Here is a 21,010-nt window from a genome sequence, read left to right on the forward strand (position 1 = left end):
GCTTAGCTTGAAGTTTTACTCTCTCTCCGGTGGTAAGTCCGTTTCTACGCGCTGTGCTAGAATGACAAGTGCACTTTGGCCCCGCAGTTTTTTAAACGTTAAACGTCTATTTTTAAACAAAATTTTAAAAGAAAAAAAAAATGTCCTATTTAACAGAGCATTTTTAAACAAAAAAAAAAATTGTTTATTTTTTTTAAAACCCATTATTTTAATGGTAGTTTAAGATGTTATACTTTTCAAATTGCATATTTTATTAAATAATTGACTACATTTTGAATAATTACATTTTCATTAATTTTGTTTTGAAGTTACTAATTTTTCAAAAAAAAAAGTTTGGGATATTTAAGTTTTTATCATAACTTTCTTAAAAATTCACGTGGCATCCCACACCGCGCAATATGAGTAGAAAATTAAGTAAAAAAATTTGATAGTCTACGTGCAAGGATGAAACTACATACAAACTAGGGCCATGACTCCCCTTGGGTTTCAAACTTTCTTTTTAAATTTTGTATTAAGTTAAATAAATGTGTTTTTCGACTCTAAAAATTAGGTTTGACCCTTTATTTATATTTTATACTATGTCATCTCCCCCACAAATGAGCAAGAATAAATTGAAATGAATATGAGTTATTTTATGGTCAATATTTTATTTTACAAATCAAAAGATATACGTGACGTCATGTGGTAATTATGTTGTTATTCATTTAAAAATTTTAAATAATGCAACATTATATACACTGTTCAATATATTAAAATAAAACTTTAACCATAAAATAACTTACTTCGATTCGTTTGAAATGTAGAGGAATAAGAATCCTCATCTGGAATAAGCAATCCCGGTATGTCCAAGTCCATATAAATACAACATGAACAATTACGTCAATATATATATATATATCTTTCTTTTTAAAATGCTCGTTTGGGTATGTGATTTTTTTACAAAAATTTAAAATTACGAATATAGAGAAAATTTATTTTTTTTAAAATTATATTTGGATGGTTTATAAAATTTAAGATAAAATTAAAATAAATAAATAAAATAAAATAAAATCTTAATAAAATTTAAATTCTAAAACACAATATGCCACCCAAACATGCCCTAAACGGCTAAACGGCTAAACTAAACAAACGCGACATCCGTAGTGTGAATGATGGGGAGTGCTGTAAAGTGGTAGAATGTTGGGAAATTGTTTGAAATTTATAGAAGAAATGGGAATCTGTGTCTGTGTGGACGAGTGGAGGAGCGTCATGTGGGAAAAGTGGTGTTGTCAGTACTCGCTGAGACGATGGCACGTTGCAAAATAACTGATCTGTCCAACTACTTCTGGGTCACACGTTCTCCCTTCCAAAATCTCAGTTTTTTTTTTTTTAAAAAAAAAAAATTATAAATTATAAATTTGTTATTAAATGGCAAAACGCACAAACTTCTGGACAGCTATTACACTCGTTAGAACAGCTGATCGGTGCCGAGAAATCGATCTAAATTACAAGTAAAAAAATATAATTTCGGCATTAGAATTTGTCGGAACGAACCGGTGAGAGATAACTTTGACTTAAGTAAGTATAACTTCGAAGAATAATTTGAGAGAGTAAAATAAGGTATTTACGAGAAAAGGTCTCATTTTCACCTGGGGCTCTCTGTCTTTTATAACCAATTTATCGTAGTTGCAACCATGTGGCATGCTTTTATTGGAGGCTTTCTTGTTGTTGTATTCTCTAGCCCGTGTAACCCTTAACTGGTCAATGAGTCGGGTATAAGGCAATCCGGCCTAACATCATTATTCTAAATTTTAAGTCTTATCAAATCATTCTATGGATTCTTAATTTATACAGTTAATTTCAACGATTTTTCAATTTTTATAATATTTTTTACCCATTTTTAAAAATTAATGTTATATACTACATTTTTATTTCATAAGTATTTCACAATATTAGTGTGACAGTCCCAACTAGCCTTTGAATTTATTTTTTAAAACAATAACTTATTAAATAATTAATTAAACTGTCACGTCAATATTATAAAATAATTGTGAAATAAAAAATTAGTTGGTAAAATTATTCATTTTTAATAATAAAAAAATGTGAAATCTCAATTATGGTTGTAAAAAGTGGTTCAACCACTCCTACGAATTATGAAGGGGTCATTGAACCACTTCACCCTTTTTTTTTTTTAACTATGTATATATATATATATATATATATATATATATATATATATATATATATATATTTATATATATTCATTGCCACCGCCAACCGTCATCTACAGTTCCTTCGCCGTTGCTCCACCACTTTTTTTTTTTTTTTTTTTACTAAAGAACCAAAAACAATGATAATACTCCTTTATTTTCTTTATTGAGAAAAGAAAAATATATTCATAATTGATCTCCATTTATTTTTTACCAAAAGCCTTCGTATTCACATTTGATCTAGTGGAAAATGAAAGTGGTTATTTGCTCTGTAGCAAATACTCCTTTAGCGATATGCAAAGACATAAACTTTAAAGGATATAAATTTATTTCAAATTGAGTTGATAATTTGTTTCTCAAATCCCATCTTTAAAAATGTAATGTGCTATTGAGTATATAAATTCAATTTTGCTCATGGAAGTGAAGAAGGGATGTATTATTTAATTAAAAAAAAAACATATTGAATTTGAAATTGACATAACCATTATATTTATATGTTGACAAATAATGCATTGATTAATTATTAACTAGATAAAAAAAAACAAAAACAACAACATCAAAAGCAAAAACAAAAACTTCAGTATAAAATCAATGTATAGGATTCTAATATACCATTAATTGCAAGCTACAAGCCAAATCAAGTTGTATTGTCGCAGCCTCCATGGACCATGGACCATGGACCATGTACAATAATGGTCATTCTCATTATTAAAAAGATTAAAGAAGTCATTTTCCCATCCAACTTACGTTTTTATAGTTGACCATATTGAACATGTGAATCTTATTAAAGTATAAATTATGAAGCAGGTAAATTATGAAGCAGGTAAACGAATAATTAACAGGTTATCATGAATTTACTCAATTTAGCTAATTTGCTACAATTTCAAACCATAGAAAATGGGTGAGACACGCGCAGGCTTGAGATTCATATATGTCTGTCAACGGACGGTGGGGATGTGGGAGATACCATCCCCATCATCCCATGTGATGGATTACTTTTAGGGGCTTTACACGTAAGAAATAGTTGAGAGATGATATGACCAACGACCAAGGGTGGATCTAGATTTAAGATTTGAGAGCCAAAACTGAAAAAATAATCAAATTTAAGGATAAAATTTAATTTTTTTTTTTTTGAAAACCTCAGGCAGGGGTAGAGCTACCACTGCCAACGACGTCGTAAGACGTCTTGACGTCCCGTGGGGCCAGTTTCGTCTTTTGCATCCTCCGTGGACCGTGGGACGTGGGTGCATTGCGCACCGGGACACGCTGGTGGATACGCGACCTGGAGAGGTGACTGAGTGGCAGAGTGAGCGTTGATAGATGGACCAACTCCCCTATCTACCCCTCGTGAATTTAGTATTGCTCGTGCATGTGAATGTGTCGTCTATCAGGTGGGAAACAATTAATATGCACGTATAATCATTGGATAAGACAAAATAATTTTTTTCGGAGCAACTTAAAAAAAAAAATCAGAGCAAGAAATGAAGTTGTCATTGATTATGTTTTGTTAGAATATTAAATAAATAAATTATTGATTATATATATATATATATATATATATATATATATATATATATATATATATATATATATATATATATATATATATATTAATAAGTGATAATTTAATATAATATCAAAATAATGTATTGAGTTCAAACCTTTTTTTTTTGTTGTAATTTATCTTATATTTTAATTAAATATTTTATACTTCACTAAAGGGAAGTTTTCAACTTTTTTTTTTTTTTTAAAAAAAATTATTCATCTTTTGTATAAGATACTTGTGTAAAAGTCCATTAGCCTAACTCACTCTCGAAAGACGTATTAAGAAAGGAAGGTTATTCATGGCTTATAAAGTGTCCAGGTCAAGTTAGTCTTGTCGACGTGTGACACTTTAACACGCCCCCTCACATGTGGCAACTTTGGTCATACACGTGTTCAACATACGGGAGAGAAATGTCCATCATCGCAAGAGACCCGCTCTGATACTATGTAAAAGTCCATGGGCCTAACTCACTTTCAAAATACACATTGAGAGAAGAGGGGTGTCTATTGCTTATAAAGTGCACAGATCAAGTTAATCTTGTCGATGTGAGACACTTTAACCACTTGTTCATCTTTTTTACTTTTATATCCCTCCTTTTAAATCCATAAAATGGAAAAAAATATCAATTTCTTACTTATTTCCTACCATTATTATCTTCACTCCTATCTCCCATTTTCTATATGTTCTATGAAACAAAGTGTTCTAGATTGTGGCTCGTATTAAGGATGATAAATTTATAATAATTTTTAGATTTATAATTTGATTTATTTAATTAAATTGGTCAGATTCTTTAATCATTATTAGTTAATTTTGTGTTGAATTCGTCTCGAGTTTGCAAGTCATATAAAAATACCATCTTTAAATGTCACGTATCAGGTTCGAGTCGTATAGAGACATGAGTATAAATTATACAAGTTAACTCTAATCGGACTTATTTAATTAAATAAGTCAAACCTTTTAACCTTAACTTTCTAGTTTTATATTGAATTCGTGTCGAAATTATTGTCAGTATAAAACTTTTTTTAATCTAATCGCAACACATACGGAACCTAACAATGATATTAAGATATATATGGGCATATTGTGGATGATACCAGCAAAGTTATGCTTTCCTTGCATTCTTTTAAGGTGGTACATGTTAAGAGGGATGGAATTATGGAAATGAAGCAACTCACTGCCTAGCAAAAAAGGTTGTTACTCAGGCCATTGATTCAATTTGGTTGAAGTACATTCCTCCAATAATTTATGATATTGTTTGTAGGAAACATTCTATCTCATCGTATTTAGTTTTAGCTCAATTGAGTTTTTTCAATAAGAAGATAATTTATTTGAATAAAAAAAAAAAAAAAAAAAAAACAATGATATTAATTAAGATATGCCCTAGCATATTTATGGCACTAATCAGTACTCGATGGTGCTTACTGAGGTAAAAAGTGATATTAGGACCCCTGCTATCACGCTTACACTCAAGTCCATAATTAATTCTGGTTAACTTTCTTGAGTACGGCCTGTGACATGATCTTAGGAGTTAGGACTAGGTATATTTTATCCTGTTGGATGTTTTAAACATAGTAACAACAATCATAAAGATGTAATATTGTCATGAATAATGATGAGGGAAAACTTGAGTTTCTTGTCGATGTGCGATGGATATCACTGTTACGATCACTTTAGGGTCGCCGGTAATGATAGTCAATAGTCACAACACATTGATCACACAAAATTATTGCGAATAATCAGCTGTCGCTTACGCAAGTTTCAATGAACAATCAATTATCAATTATCACCCTAACTTTTTGGTAATGACCAATAATCTTTTTTCTTTTTTGGTTAGATTTTTTTTTTTTTTTTTTGTTAATTATCAATCAGAATTGATCAGACGGCTTACCCTTGATGGTTATCTAGTATCTACAAAGTAAATCACATTTTTTTAATTTATTTTTATTCCGATTCAACTCAAATCATGTATTCCAATTTCCAAACACAAGTTAAAATTTCTTCAAATTCAATATAAATAATCCAATCCAATTCTATTATAATTAATTAAGAGAACAGAAGTAATGATGCATTTGATTGCATGGTTAACCTAAGAGTTCAAAGAGACTTTGATGCTTAATTTAGCAATAGTGGTTAAAGAATTTATTTATGAAAAAATAAGAGTTCAAAGAGAGTCGAGGCAGATAGTGCGTGTCTATGTAGGTAATAGGTTAAGTGCTCCCTCTTATGTGAAGTGCTTGTGAACGATGCATGATTTTGGCCAAGTATTATTCTCTAATAAGGTATGGCTCTATAATCTATTGAGGTGTGTACGTGACGTCAAACCATATATGTCTCATAGCGAGGAATGCCTTTGGCCAGATATCGTTCGTTGATAACTTAGGATTCGACCTTGGTCGATTGTGGCGCCAAATCCTTTCCTTGCTATCAGGGTGCAACCATTAAAAGGTGTCATGCCAAATTGCGCACTTAACTATTTGGGTGTTGAATTCGAATTACGATATTTGACTTTGTGAGATAAAATTTAAAAAAATTAAATAAAATATAATTTTTTTTAAAAAAAGTAAAATATTATTCGAACCAAACACTCTATCTAAGCAAATGGCATGTCGGCTCTCGTGGCCATCAAGACTGCAATTTGGGCCTAGAGTAGCATATCAACAAGCATTGATACCTTTCTTATCTTATTTACAACTATAGTCAATACTTAGTCCGTTATTATTTATTTAATTAACCAAAAACAGTCCTGGTCTTTAATTCTTATCATATTTACCACCAGAGTCAATACTTAACCCGTTATTATTCATTTAATTAATCAAAAAAGAGTCCTTGTCTTCTCCTCCCTGAGATTGCACATTATCTACGATTTAAGATCACTCAAAGGCTACACTATAGAGCAAGAAGCATCAAATGAAGTGGGCATATTTGGGTTTGGTGAATGTTCCATTTTCCATCTTTCTTACACGTCAGCAAATTTCAAATCTTTCGTATAACCTTGTTAGACTAGCATCAATAAATGTTAGCTATTCAAAACTAATAATCATTGATAAAGGCCGGTTTGGTTTACTAATCAAGGGTGGACCTACTTTGTGCCTTGGGGGCCATGATTTCCTTATTTTATTTGTTTGAAATTTTATATTTCTGGCCCTCAAAGTCTTATGATCAAATTCATTTAACAATGTTAATATTTTCGTATGAACTTGCCCAAAAGTTAATTTCTACCTCTCCCAAACGAGTTTTGACCCCCACCAACACATAGAATCATAGTTCTACCTCTTATTTGAATGACATCTAAGATTACATTTGTTCGGTGGGTATTACTAGCGATATATAGAATGGATTCAGATGCTTAACAATTTATTAACAATCCAACCAGGCAGGCAACAAATATGGGAGATCGAACTCTTGTGGGGCTTATTTGTTCAAGTGAAGAGGCGAGTTGCTCGATGCTAGTTTAGACAGGTGGACTCTATTGAAACTTACTCATATTTGCTATTCAAATTGCTAACAATCTGGGTATCTATCCGATTCATTGTATATATTTTTTATTCATGCACTTCAACCAAAAGAAGAAAAGAAAAGAAAAAAGAGAGGAGTAATCTTCTTTACATATGGAGTGATGGACCATTATTTTTGGTGTTTTTTGTAGCTTAATATTCACTCGTTTACCATTGCCCCACCATTTAACAATATTGCATTGGAAAAGTGCGAGCTTCTTCAATACATTGATTGTCCTACAAGAAACTAAGTCCATAGTTCTCACGCGAACTGTTCGCAATTATTGTTTCGATTTTGTAATTAGAGTCTAATGTATTCATCTACGCCAACCAAGCTTCTATTATCAAAACAACTAAGAAAATGTCTTGGATTAATTTTTACTATAATTGTTTACAAATTAACGTGACACTTATCACGATAATTATATATATGATAAATGCTACGTTAACTTATAAATTGATGTAATAATTAATTTGCGTGACACTTACTATAATAATCATACTTAAATTTTAATTATTTAATGGTTTACACCATAAGTATTAAGTGGTACAACACTCAAAGAAGTATAAAACGATTTGTCGATTTTAGTTAGGGTTGTTGACAATTTTTTTACATGGCTCGTGAATCCGACACGAACCCAACGCGAAATTAAAATGATTAGAGTTGAGGACTCTGATTCATTTAATTAAAGAGTTTGTGTTAAAGTTGACCTATATAGTCTCATATTCATATTTTGACATGACTCGAATTAAACATGCGACATAATAACAAGTAATTTTTGACATGACCCGCTAACCTAATACCAAGCCAATACATAATTACAGGGTTAAAGTTGAGAGATTTAACACATTTAATTAAAAAAATTGAGTTAGAATTAACTTATATAGTCTTATATTCATATTTTAACAAGATTTAAATTCGACACGTGAGCACGAAGTGGAACCGTAATTATAGTTACCAATTTCAATGAACAGCAAGAAGCACTCGTCTCTTACTAATTAATTCAGTTCTACAAAAGTGAATAATTCAATCGTCTACAGTTTTTTTTTGGCAATCGTCTGCGGTTACTTTCTTATATTGTCGGTAAATATAGTTCGTTTCTATATCACATTCCTGAGCCTAGTCGATTGTCTCATTAATGTTCTTTCTAGGCATTCAGTTGGTATATCACAGTCAAGTGCTAAAAAAACCGATTTTTTTTTTTTTTTTTTTAAAAAAATTACCTTAGTTTCCGTACAGTAATTGGCATTAAAAAAAAAAAAAAAAACAGAAAATAAAATGGTACATGACATCCTTTTCACCTTTTTCTTCAATCCCTTTTAATATGAATAGATAAACCAATGAGACCACCTGTAATTGTCCAAACTCCAACCAAAATGATGGAGATTAATGACCTTAAAATGGACAACTACAAATGATGCACTTTACTTGACAAAATTACCATAGACAACTCAATAGTATCTAGTCATTTTTTAGATTAATTGATTTGAAGGATTAGATATCCCAAAACAATGGCTTTTAAACGATTTAACTCCATAAAAAAGTTCAAGCTTCCAAAAAAATTCTCTCCTTACTGGATAATAGAGCATAAATGACAAGATTTTCTTCACCAATAATATGAATGGAAAAAAAAATTGCTAGAATGAGTTTTAGAATTCAAAAAATAAAATATATTGAACAACTAACACGAAGCAGAAAACAATAAAACAAAACTTTTTGTCTTTTTCATAAAACAATTTCAAACTTTTTTATATTTTATATCACATCAATTATTTCTTAAGCAAAAATCCCACAAGACAACTATTTACCAAACACACCTACAGACTCCACAACTCCTCTCACAAAAATTTGGACAACCTAATTTTGAGAGATTCAATGTTAAAATCACCACTTATTTCAAAAGTTCAAGCTGATAGGATGAAGTAAATTTAATCATTTAATCAATACTTTAACACTGTACCTCACGTGTGAGCTCAATTTTATTTCGATAGGTGAGGCCCAACACATGAAATATTTAATTAAAATAAGAGATAAAATGAATGAGACATGGTTCGAACTCAATACCTCTACTCTAATACCATGCATGTTAAATCATAACTTATTCAAAAAGTTTAAGCGGATAGAAAGAGATAAATTTAATTATTTAATCAATACTTTAATAATCAAATCCTTCGAATCTATTGTTTCGAAGCGACGTGTGACTATTGTGGGTCTAAAGATAGTTATGGTTTAATTGATCAACAGCCATAAGAATAAAATCTAGAGGAAAACAGATAATGCAATGCAAACACCTTTTGCTGCTAGAAAGGGTACAAGTAAAGAAAACAAATTCTGATTGACTTGAAGGAGGTCTTGATTGGCACATGCGACCTTCATCTCCGTGGCCCTAGTGGTCAGTAATTCTTTGTAGTTTGTAACTCAAAGGAGAAGCTACTTAGCTGTCACCTCCACTTTGTGCTGTGCGAGTGGCGCAGGCGCAATCGTGCACATATGTCAGTTCTTGTGGGTTCCATTCTAATCATACACACTCTTCCTTTGAGTAATTGTATGCATTGCATCCCCATTTCCAGTGATTCCAATAACAAACATGAGAGCTTATTATGATACTTATCGTTTCAGCAAGTGAGCGGGTTGTCCGACATTTGTTTAAATAAGTGGATTTTATAGAGAATGTCATGTTAATAGAGTAAGATAAAAATGTGATTTCTAGTATTAGTTTGTTCGAAATATGCACGCGTGAGCTGGTCTCAAACTCGGTGAGCTTGTATGGGCCAACAGCTTGTGGGCCAAATTCCCTTCCTGAAGCATGTATAAAGAAAGTTTACCAAACGAGTACAAGCACAAAATGACACATTCCTGTATATCTGGGTCATAGGCTAAGCATAACAAATTTTCAAACCTTCCCTATGGGCCTGGGCCTCCAGATGATGGCATAGCTATCAAACATTAAACACGTCATTCCTATTTCATACCTAAACAAAAAAAAAAAGAAAAAAAAAAGAAAAAAGAAAAAATTACATTTTAGCCCAATAATTACCGCATTTTAGAAGTAGCTCTCCAAACTACTAACTCTTGGACTTGACCACTCAAAATACAAAAAAATTTCAAAAAGATCAATTTTACCAAAATATGCCTATAATACTACTGTCATGTTTGGAAACCAGCCTTTGGGTCCAGCTATGCCCTTGACCAAAATGGGGTGGCCGGCCAACCCATTGGCTAAAATGATAGTTTGGGCCCTTTGGTGGATATTATAGGCATATTCAACAAAATTGATATTTTTAAAATTTTTTAGTAGTTTGGGGCCAAAGTCTATGGATTAGTAGTTTAGGATCTACTTTCAAAATGGCCGATAATTTTGGGATTAAAATATAATTTTTTTTTTAAATTATTATAAAGAAAAAGAAAAAAAAGTGGCCGCCAGGTTTTGGTGGACAAACGACAATTGACAATGCAAGGAAACGACGCCGTTGCAACGTTGTCCATTTACATTTTTTTCCTTCTCGGTGGACTTTCCCGTTGGTTCATCCAACGGAATTTCCAAACTCCTCTCGCTTTATCCACGAAGAGAGCAAAGCAGTGAAGCATAGACTCAAGTAAACATGCTTTCCCCAATCCACCATCCCACTGCCTCATTCCAGTTCCTCTGGCGGCCCTCGTTACCAAAACACAGTACATCTCTCTCTCTCTCTCTCTCTCTCCATAGCGTTTATTATACAGTAATACATAGTCCAGTTTTTGGTACATGTTTCACTGTTTGGCGTGTCTACTCTACGCTTAATTTGCATAATTTTCATCATCTACTCGGTCTGACCAAAAGTGTGAGCCAGGGTGTTGTAGTTCAAGAGGTGGGTTATGTGATATTGCAAGGAAACCAAGACCAAAAACAATGATTTTTGCGAGCCGCGAAGGTAACCCAGAAGTGGGTCTTCAAGTCGGGGAGCGGCTCTATCTTGGAATGGACTTTGGGACGTCTGGTGCTAGGTTTGCGCTCATAGACAAGCGAGGGACAATTCACGCTGAAGGAAAGAGGGAGTATCCGCTATATAAGGTAATAATAGTTTATCTTTTGGAATTTTTATTTGCAAATGTATGCAAAGTGTTTTTAGCAATCTAAATTTCCAGACTGCATTATATTGGCAATGGTAGTGTCTTGAACATTTGAGAGAATTTTTATCATGGAAAAAAAACAGGTCTTGGAATTTTGGTGATGCGGGCCAAGTAAATTGTTCGGTTAGATTTTATTCCCGAAAATTGTCTGTGCATTACCAAATTTGCATAGAAATTGCATACATGAACTACCTCTCACTGTAGGGACCTAGGAAAGCATATCATTTGTATCGATCTAGGGAATATGTTAGTCAGTGCTATCACTTTAAAAGGACCTAGTTAAGTTACAATTTGAGCTTCTTAGAATGCCCTATGAAGCTCAATTTTAATTAGTAACGAACGAATGTAGAATTTAGCACCAATGTGCACCTTTAGAATCCACCCACTTAATGTGGGTAATTTATTTTCCCAATGTCAGACTAACTTTCTGGTATATAACACTCATTTTTGTTAAATCACCATTTATCCCAAAGGTTTAAGCTGATAGGAAGAGGTAAATTTAATCACTTAATCAATACTTTAACAACTTTATGTGCTTAATGATGCTCAACAAGAAGAATGTAATGATTCTTACTTATAAAAAAAAAACAAGAAGAATGTAATGATCATATGTACTACTGCAACAAAATTCGTTGCCCAGGTGAACTGAAAATTTTGTTTATGATGTCTAGAAAGAGCAAAGACACAATAGATTGGATAGATTCTTGGAAATCAACGCTTCTCTCACTGCTTGAAGATGTTCCATTTCATCTTCGCCAGCTTATTGCTTCCATTTCCATTGATGGGACTTCTGCAACTACTATAATTATAGACAGGTGGATACCTTTGAGATTTGTCCCCTATCGTTTGCCTTGTTTTCCTTTCACATGTCAAGATGCATATGAAGTGGACATTCTGAATTTGGTATTGCAGCACGACAGGAGAACCATTGTGGAGACCTTTCCTCTACAATGAGAGCTGTTCTGATGCTTTACCGAAAGTAAAGTCTATTGCTCCTGAAAACCATACAGTTTGTGCCGGGTCCTCGACTCTGTGTAAGCTCGTCTCATGGTGGAATGTTTTCGATTCAAATAAAGATTCTGCAGCATTGTTGCATCAAGCAGATTGGCTGTTGTGGCTTCTTCATGGAAATCTTGGAGTGACCGATTACAATAATGCTTTGAAGGTAGTTTTGACTATTTCTTTCCATTTAGGACTCCCTACCTCTACTACTTGTCAATCGCCAAAGTTTTGTGTTGGAAAAACTATTTTGATTGTTGTTATATTTCTCAGGTAGGATATGATCCTGAACTCGAGTCATATCCACCCTGGTTGCTCTCACAGCCGTATTCTAAACTTCTGCCTTCTGTCAAAGCTCCCGGAAGTCCAATTGGCTTTTTAAAAGAGGACGTTAGAACACAATATGGTATGTCTTCATTCAATTAAGTAGTCTGGTAATGAAGGCTATGTGGGTTGTAATTTTCTTCTGACACGCAATTTCTAGATACATTGGTATCAATTGGAAGCTTGGTCGAATTGTTATTCGCTGGGAACTGACAATTTAGATTATATATACCTTACAAAAAAAATTCCTTTAGAAGATTTCATGTAATTTCAAGTTTACAAAATACATCTGTGCAGCTTTTCCAAAAGATTGTGTTGTATGCACTGGAACCACTGATAGTATAGCCGCCTTTCTTGCTGCTCGCGCAACACAACCAGGGAAAGCTGTGAGATATCTGCTACACTTACCTTTCTCATTTATTCATTAAGGAAATTGTAACACACGTTTAGGGTTTCCATTTCCATGTTTTAGCCGTCACATTTATTTCAGCATGAAGCCAATTGTGAAATTCACCCTACTGCAGGCATTGCATTTCATAGTGCCATGGTTTTTTCTGTCCGGATGATATCTATAATTTCCTACGAATTTTTTTGCTTTACAATGATGCAATTAAGCTGTTCTCTGAATTTTCATGAATTTTGTGTTTGTAATGCTGATATTTAGGTCACTTCTTTGGGTTCAACCCTTGCTATAAAATTACTGAGCACCAGTAGGATCGAGGATGCACGATATGGGGTGTATAGTCATCGTCTTGATGATAAGTGGCTAGTTGGAGGTGCTTCAAATACTGGTGGAGCTGTTCTTCGACAAATTTTTAATGATGAGCAGTTGGAGAACTTAAGTGAACAGATTAATCCCATGAAAACTTCTCCACTAGACTACTACCCTCTGCCAACGGTTGGAGAGAGATTTCCCATGGCAGATCCAAAGATGGCTCCTAGGTAATGAATCTCTACCTAACTTCTTTATGGAATTTGTAAGAGTCATTATAAATCTAATAGAATCTCATTTTTATATTTTGGTCCTTTTTATATATGCTTGAATCTTAATTTTTGAGAAGCATACCCTATAATTTGCGTATTAAGGTATATACATATGGTTACAAGTTTTGAAAAAAAGTAGAATGTTGGGATTAATTTTGTGACTGCATCATCCTTCATGGTAAGAAATTTGAAAATAAATTGCAATTTGAAAGGCCTTGAAAATATGTACAAAATTAAGGCGCCTAGTTGGAGCTTGGCCATTTGCTACTTAGAGATGGACGCTTCTTCTTCTTTCTCTCTTTTTTTATTCTTTTTTTGTTTGAGGATTTAGATGTTGTATTCTGTGTGGACATGTTTGATGGGTAACTGCCATCCCCTCCCCAATCCTTTCTCTCTTTCCCCTGGCTTGGCAGATATTGAAATAACTAATCTTGCTTTTGGTTGTAATCTGGCTGAAGACAACAATGTGGCTGAGAACTGACATCTCAACCCTGATATTTCTACATTCTATGCCTTTTGGTTTGTGGATTTCTGTCTGCAGAAAAGAAAGTACAAGGTAGACTTAAAAGTGAGGACTGAGGTATCTCTGTTTAACCTTACCAGGGAGTAAAAACTACAAAAATTAATAGATGGAGAAAAAATTGGCCGGGTTTTCAGTATGTATCAACTTCTTGCTGTTTTACCATTATTCTGATACTCTTTGCATGTCTTGATAATAGATTAATGTCGGTCATTGGGTTCATTGTTATTTTTTAAGGTATCTATGAGTTCCATGATATATATATATATATATAAAAGAAATGACAGCAAATCCAGCATAGAAGCCAAACCAAAAGTAGCAACATATTGTCATGAGGTCTCTTAGCACTAGCGGAGGAGGGGGGAAGGGGGATATAAATTCTTGAAAAAAAAAATGTAATAAAGGCTTTTAAGACCAAAGACTCTAGGGGTTGGTCCCTCCAAAAATTTCCCCCCCCCAAAAAAAAAAATCTTCATGGTGAATTTTGAGTTAACAAATAATTTTTCAATATTTCTAATGTTTTTTCAGTTTGTGTGATTCTGTTGCTCATGTTTGATGTTTATCACATATTATTGTTTATTTTATTTTACTATTCATTTTTAAGTTATAAGATATTTTATTTTGCTTTATTGAAGCAAAAGTTTGTGTTTTAATGGAGGAAAGTCATGTGAGAATAAAATATATTCACAAATTATGGTACTCTTCTTTTTGGGTTTGTAAGCATGATGATATCGTTTTGAAATATATTAACAAATTTGTGTTTTCATGGAGAAAAATCGTGTAAGAATGAAATATATCCAGAAGAAGCGTATGAGACAATATCAAAGTTTTTTTTTTTTTTTTTTTTTTTTTGAGTTTTTGGTATTTAGTTGATTGGTTAATGATGAAAGTTAAAAAAGCACGTTTCTTTGAAATTGGTGCTTATTGACTGGATTGTTTTTAAATGTGTTGTGTTAACTCTTCTGGCTTCAACAGCTACTAATACTATAGAGTGAGCATCTTCGACATAGATATCATCAAAACAAGACTTTACAACAAGATGGAGGATGACTTTGTTGCAAATGATAGTTATCTGCATTGAGAAATAAATAACTGAAAGTTTTAGATCAAAAATGTTGATGAATGATTTCAAGAGAAAATACTAGTTACATTTGCGTTCACTTAAAAAGAATTAGTCAAATTACAATTTGAACTCTTTAAAATTGATTATAAAGCTCAGTGTCATTTAGTAAGAAATCAATGTGGGACTTAGCACCCACAAGCTCCTTTACAATCCATTTTTATGTCTTTACGTGAGCTATTCATCTTTTCGATATGGGACTGAGATGTTATACACACTAGTTTGAATGATTGATTTTAGTTCTCATTCTTGTGCAGGTTACATCCACGGCCAGAAAGTGATGTTGAGTACTTGCATGGGATTTTAGAATCAATTGCACGTATCGAGGTATGAGAACTCCTATTTGTTTAAACATTGTTGCAAATTGGCAAAGAGGAAACATGTAATCTTAAACTAGAGCCTTGTGTGACATGGATGTCTGTTTAATCATATAATCTTCAGGCAAAGGCTTATGGCTTGCTGAAGGAACTAGGAGCAACCCCAGTTGAAGAGGTGTTCACGGCTGGAGGTGGAGCAAAAAATGGGAAATGGACCAAGATACGCGAGAGAGTACTTGGTTTGCCTGTGAGCCGGGCAATTCAGACAGAGGCTGCCTATGGAGCTGCTTTACTGGCATTGAAGGGTGCCCAACAATGTGTCCAGTGAGAGCAGAGTAGAGGTGCTAGGAGAAAGCCAACTTTGAGCAATGAATCTAATCAACTTGTTTATTCTGTCGATACAAAATATATGATAATGCATCAATAAAACACAAAAATTGCAAACCTGAAAATTGCTTCTGCCAAATAGCCACCATTTTGCAATATCATGCATGAATAGGGGTGAAACCAGAAATTTTGAAGTGGGGAGGGGGGCAAAACTATAGAATAGATTTTTTTGGGGGAAAAATATGATGCATTCAGATTTTCAGGGCTTATGTGGCAGCCCACATAGCAATCCTAAAGCCCAAGTCGGCATAGAATAATGAGTATAATCTCCGTATATTATTTCCGTAAGTGTTTTAGCTAATAAGGAATGTATTTTTCATTAGTTTATTTTTTTCTTAGTTATTTTCCTGCATGATGTAATGACAGCTAGACCTAATAGTTATGTTTTAACTTATGACCTAGTCGTCTTCTATATAAGTATAACCCTAATTAATAAAATACCATGCTGACTATTATGAAAATCTAGAATCTTTGTTGGTATCTTGGAGGTTACAACTCCCTTGAAGTAGCCATCGGAGATCATGGCTCTCTCGAAGTAGTCCATATTCCTTTTTCTTTGTTGTTCTTATTATTTGAATTTATCAAAATAATTATTTTTTTTTGGGGGGGTCCATCTTATAAAAAATATTAGATGTTAAGAGAACTTTTAAAATTTTAGTGGGATTTTGCATTAATCTGGGTCCGCCCCGATTGGAGGAAACTTGAGTTGATTCAGGTTGTAAAACATTTTGAATTGTTGTGATCAATCTCATTCTGTAACCAGCATGTGTTATTATGAACTTGCTAGGGAAAAAAAAAAAAAAAACCCTTAATACTGAAAACAGAGATTTTCTACAAGATGGTTTTATATATATATATATATATATATATATTTTAAAAAAAGAAGAAAACAATTCTTTAAAGGTATTCTTATATTTGTTTATTTTGCTAAAAGAAAACCTAATTAGTCTATTGCAAAAGACAAAAGTTCACCTCATCTTTCAAATTTTGTACATCAAGTAATCCCATGGTGGAGGGTAGGGGTTCCGGGAGTTCAAAAAACAAATTTAATTATTATTTTCGGCTTATCGGGACAGAGGTAGGCAAAAGTACTTGATAATATGTAATGATTAGATCTTCATGATGAACAAAATCAGGCTAACACAAGGGCGAAAGATAAGAGGGCGTTGTTTGGCAAAGCTTAGTACAGGCTAGATTAGTGCTCTTGTACTGTTTTTATATATTTTTTTTCTCACTTTGATTCACATTCTTTAATAACTATTAATGTTAAATTTTTATTTTTTATTTTTTATATCACATCAATAATTTTTTTACTATTTAAATTCAAATAAAAAATTCACTACAATACAAATTTATTTTTTTTTATAATTTTTTATAAAAGTATTTTTTTTACTTTATATCATATTTATCACTTTTTATAATTTTAAAATTAATATCCCACAACTCTGTAAAAACATGTCAATTATCAAACCAAGGCTAAGAACGAGATCCAACAATTTTTTTAAAATTGCAATTTTTTAAATGATGTGAATTTAGGTCGTCTTATACCTTAAACGACATAAAAAATAATATATATTAAAAATATGACATATTAATATTTTTATTATATTCTTATATTTTATGTGTATACAAATTTTAAATAACAAATGAAATTTTAATTTAGTTAAAAAGAAAAATCTTTTAAAATAATAAATATTTTTTTTTATCATTTCAATAATATTTCATATCTTTAATACATTGTACTTTTCATATATATGCTTTATGTTATACGTATGAAACAGTCTAAATTAAATAGAACGAAACGGTCTAAATTCACGCAATTTGAAAATATCGAGAATGCAATGATGTACGATGACCACCATATATGGAGCTGAGAGTTCTGACAAGTTGGAAACCCAGTACCAAGAAAAGCCAAACAACTTCTTGTCTCATAAATGAGAGAGGAAACATTCGGCCGACTCTTTTGCCTTGAGACTCCCTGCGATCTTTCACAGACACGCACCACAGAATCTCAACATTAAATACCTCTACATCAACGTAATCTTTTTCACATGTACCTCAATGCATTTCCCACATACGTAATCATTACTTACCGAAGAAAAAATCCATCTCGATCTTTTTTATCGATTAAATAATTTTAAAATTCGATTTTTTTTTTTATCGATAAAATACTAATTTTCAATAATATATTTTATTTAAATTACATTATGAATTGTTATTATTTTTCTTTATTTGGATGTCTTCATAAGCAAAAGAGAAAGGTATAATAAAGTTCGCCTTTATGAGATGATTAATGCTGTTTTTATCGGTAAATAAAAGATTATTGTTTTTAGAAGATTTGGCCAAATCCATTTTTGGCGGTTTTTATTTCTTAAGGGGCATTTTAATATTACTTTTTTAGACATTAAATTTTAAATAATGCAATTAATGTTTGACAAAATTATAATTTAACATTTTAAAAAAAATGTCAATTGTTTGCGATTTGATTTTTATTTTTTAAATTACGATTTTTTTAAAATATAATTCTCAAAATATTTAATTTGTTTACAATTTAATTTAAATTCCCACTTTCATCTACTAAATCTAAATCTCACACCAGTCTAGAACACGTACGGTGGACATGGCTTCCACATGTAACCTGCAGTACTCCCTTCTCTTTTATATATGTATGTGTGTTTATGAATATTCTCTATATCTCTCAAAGCATTTCAAGCGGGTGTACAAGCTTGAAGCTCGCATGGCCATGGTGGTTACTCAAAAGGGTTTGAACCCATACGCACCTGTGTTCATCCCTATGCTGACAACCTCTTCTCCCGATCATCACTCCTATTCCTATCCGCCAACTCCACAAACATTCTTCTGCTACTACACTCCTTATCTTCGAACCTTCTACACTAACTTCTGCTTCCCAACTACCCATCCCTCTCTCTTCCTTGCACCGCCACAGAAAGACCTAGTGTCAGTTATTGAACCGACAATCTCTTTTGTCGCTGAGCCTACGGAGCAAGCTCATGCCGCGCCTGCGAACTACCCCGAGGTGGAGAAAAAAGTGGTGGCTAAAAGAACGAGTCCGAAGAGGTATAGGAATCTGTCCTACGGCGGGCGAGGTGGTACTTGGTGGGAAAAGTGCGGTGAGGGTGAGAATTTTTGTCGTAAAAGTGTGGAGAGTTTGAAAAAGTTTGCTTCAAAGGTTGAGCCTTTGAACAAGTTTGCGCGAGGCCGTTTTCGTGCCGAGGCTAAGAAGAAAAACTATTCTTCTGTGCTACCTGTGGAGTATGGTGTAAGAAAGACGACTATTATGATCAGAAATATACCAAGCAAATACACGTATATATGCCCTCGATTCTCTCTCTCTCTCTCTCTTTCTAAGCTTGATTCTAGTCTTCTTCATGTGGGTGCATTTTGGTTTTGTGAAAACCCTGCTGTAAAGATCTGGGCTTGGCATTTTCTGAGACCTTGTTCTTTTTTTCTCCCTCTTTTCCAATATAGTTTGGTTTATCAACTAAGAGATGTGGATCGGTGAACCACTAGTTGGATGAACATGTCCGTTTTCTTTTTCTTTATTAAAGTGTAATTCTTTACTACTCTTTTTCGACTGGATTTTTCTTCTTTTAAAAAAAAAAAAAAAATTTATTGTTTCTCTTACTTGTTGCGTCTGGGTTTCCTCAGCCGTAACATGTTGGTGGAGTTCCTGGACGAACATTGCATGTTGGAGAATAAAAGGGTGAAGGATGACAACTCGGAAGAACACAACTTTGTCTCTGCGTTTGATTTCGTCTATTTGCCTATAGACTTCCGGTATGCTTACATGACTTCATTTATTTGGCTATTTTCCGTTTCCAAGGTCATACTTTTTACTCTTTAAGTTTTAATGCAGCACTGGCTGTAACAAAGGCTACGCATTCGTTAACTTCACCGACCCACGGGCAGTGTGGAAGTTTTACCTCGCCGCTGACAGGCAGACATGGGGACTTTTCCATTCCAACAAGATACGGGAGATAGCCTATGCTAGACTCCAGGTGTAGACCTAATTATTACCAGATAGAGTAGTACTGCTTGTAGACTCCATGCCGCATGATTATATCTACGATCGAGTTCTGATGAAAATTTGATTTGATCACAACTGTTTTGGCAGGGCGAGGAATTGTTAAGGCACTTCGAGAGCATGGGGTTTCCGTGTGAATCGAATCAAGTTTTACCCGTCTGCTTTAGCCCGCCCCGTGATGGTTCGAGGGAGTTGGTGAAGGAAAGGATTGTAGGAAGATGTACCGGCAGCATCAAGCCGCGGGCTCTCGCCATCCAAATCTAGCTGTGTTGGATTTGGTGGCTCTGATGATGTGACAAGAATCGATCTTGTCTTTGCTACCAGCTCATCATCATACTTGGTAGTAGTTTGTTTTATAGTTTGAACTCAAAAATAGTTTGGTTCCTGTAACTTCTGGTTAGCGTGTAGCTTAGTAGTGGTTCGCTTAGGGTTACTGACTGTATGTGAAAGCTGGCACAGAAGATGGGGTGGAGCTTGGCACCTGGGCCCGATGGACCTTGAAAGGACAGGTGGTGTGGTCCACCCTCTAGATGGATGGTTGTGATTTAGTGGATATGTTGAAGATTTACTAAGATGATGTAATGCTGCGGCCTGTGCGATGAAATCTATAACTATATGGCAGTGTTTTTTTGAATATTGTTGCGTCTTTTTTCTCTGTTCTGGTTCTGTTCTCTCTCACTCTAAAATCTGTGTTTTTACTTCATTTATCGAGAAAATAGCAGCATGTTCTTAGCACCGTTATCAGTGATGATAACTCTGGATGAGGGTTTGTTACCCACTTTAAGACTCAACATGGGATATAATTTTCCTCTTTGAGCATCTAAAAATAGGAAAGTTCTCTTTTTAGTAAATAAGCAAAGTAATAAATGTTTGTATGTAACATTTTTTTTTAAAGTAATTATATTTAGCACTTAAGTTTTCACTCCGTTTTAAGTCTATACATTCTTAAGATAAAAATAGGTCTCTTGGTTTTT

General features: G+C 33.3%; 2 protein-coding genes across 2 annotated transcripts; both read left to right on the plus strand.

The window, feature by feature from the left end:
• The first annotated feature begins 10,762 nt into the window (after positions 1-10,762).
• LOC133882296 (D-ribulose kinase) lies at positions 10,763-16,056 on the plus strand. The gene is made up of 9 exons (XM_062321432.1): positions 10,763-10,902; positions 11,061-11,281; positions 12,016-12,155; positions 12,253-12,505; positions 12,613-12,745; positions 12,961-13,049; positions 13,328-13,605; positions 15,545-15,614; positions 15,729-16,056. Exons 1-9 carry the CDS (start codon positions 10,833-10,835, stop codon positions 15,930-15,932), a joined length of 1,458 nt encoding a protein of 485 aa, XP_062177416.1. The 5' UTR covers positions 10,763-10,832; the 3' UTR covers positions 15,933-16,056.
• Positions 16,057-18,611: 2,555 nt separating this feature from the next.
• Positions 18,612-20,375, plus strand: LOC133881990 (protein terminal ear1 homolog). Its single transcript, XM_062321071.1, has 4 exons — positions 18,612-19,318; positions 19,661-19,789; positions 19,869-20,010; positions 20,127-20,375. Exons 1-4 carry the CDS (start codon positions 18,612-18,614, stop codon positions 20,298-20,300), a joined length of 1,152 nt encoding a protein of 383 aa, XP_062177055.1. The 3' UTR covers positions 20,301-20,375.
• The last annotated feature ends 635 nt before the right edge of the window (positions 20,376-21,010 follow it).

Source organism: Alnus glutinosa, chromosome 11, assembly GCF_958979055.1.
Source record: "Alnus glutinosa chromosome 11, dhAlnGlut1.1, whole genome shotgun sequence".
In the NCBI taxonomy this organism is placed as follows: Eukaryota; Viridiplantae; Streptophyta; class Magnoliopsida; order Fagales; family Betulaceae; genus Alnus; species Alnus glutinosa.

What these genes read in the sequence shown, in the direction of transcription:
- LOC133881990 (XM_062321071.1), top strand. Translation starts at nt 18,612, where the DNA reads ATGGCTTCCACATGTAACCTGCAGTACTCCCTTCTCTTTTATATATGT. An exon ending in AATATACCAAGCAAATACAC is followed by an intron (nt 19,319 to 19,660) that starts GTATATATGCCC and finishes GGGTTTCCTCAG; the next exon opens with CCGTAACATGTTGGTGGAGT. An exon ending in TATTTGCCTATAGACTTCCG is followed by an intron (nt 19,790 to 19,868) that starts GTATGCTTACAT and finishes GTTTTAATGCAG; the next exon opens with CACTGGCTGTAACAAAGGCT.
- LOC133882296 (XM_062321432.1), top strand. Translation starts at nt 10,833, where the DNA reads ATGCTTTCCCCAATCCACCATCCCACTGCCTCATTCCAGTTCCTCTGG. An exon ending in ATTACAATAATGCTTTGAAG is followed by an intron (nt 12,506 to 12,612) that starts GTAGTTTTGACT and finishes TATATTTCTCAG; the next exon opens with GTAGGATATGATCCTGAACT. An exon ending in GATCCAAAGATGGCTCCTAG is followed by an intron (nt 13,606 to 15,544) that starts GTAATGAATCTC and finishes ATTCTTGTGCAG; the next exon opens with GTTACATCCACGGCCAGAAA.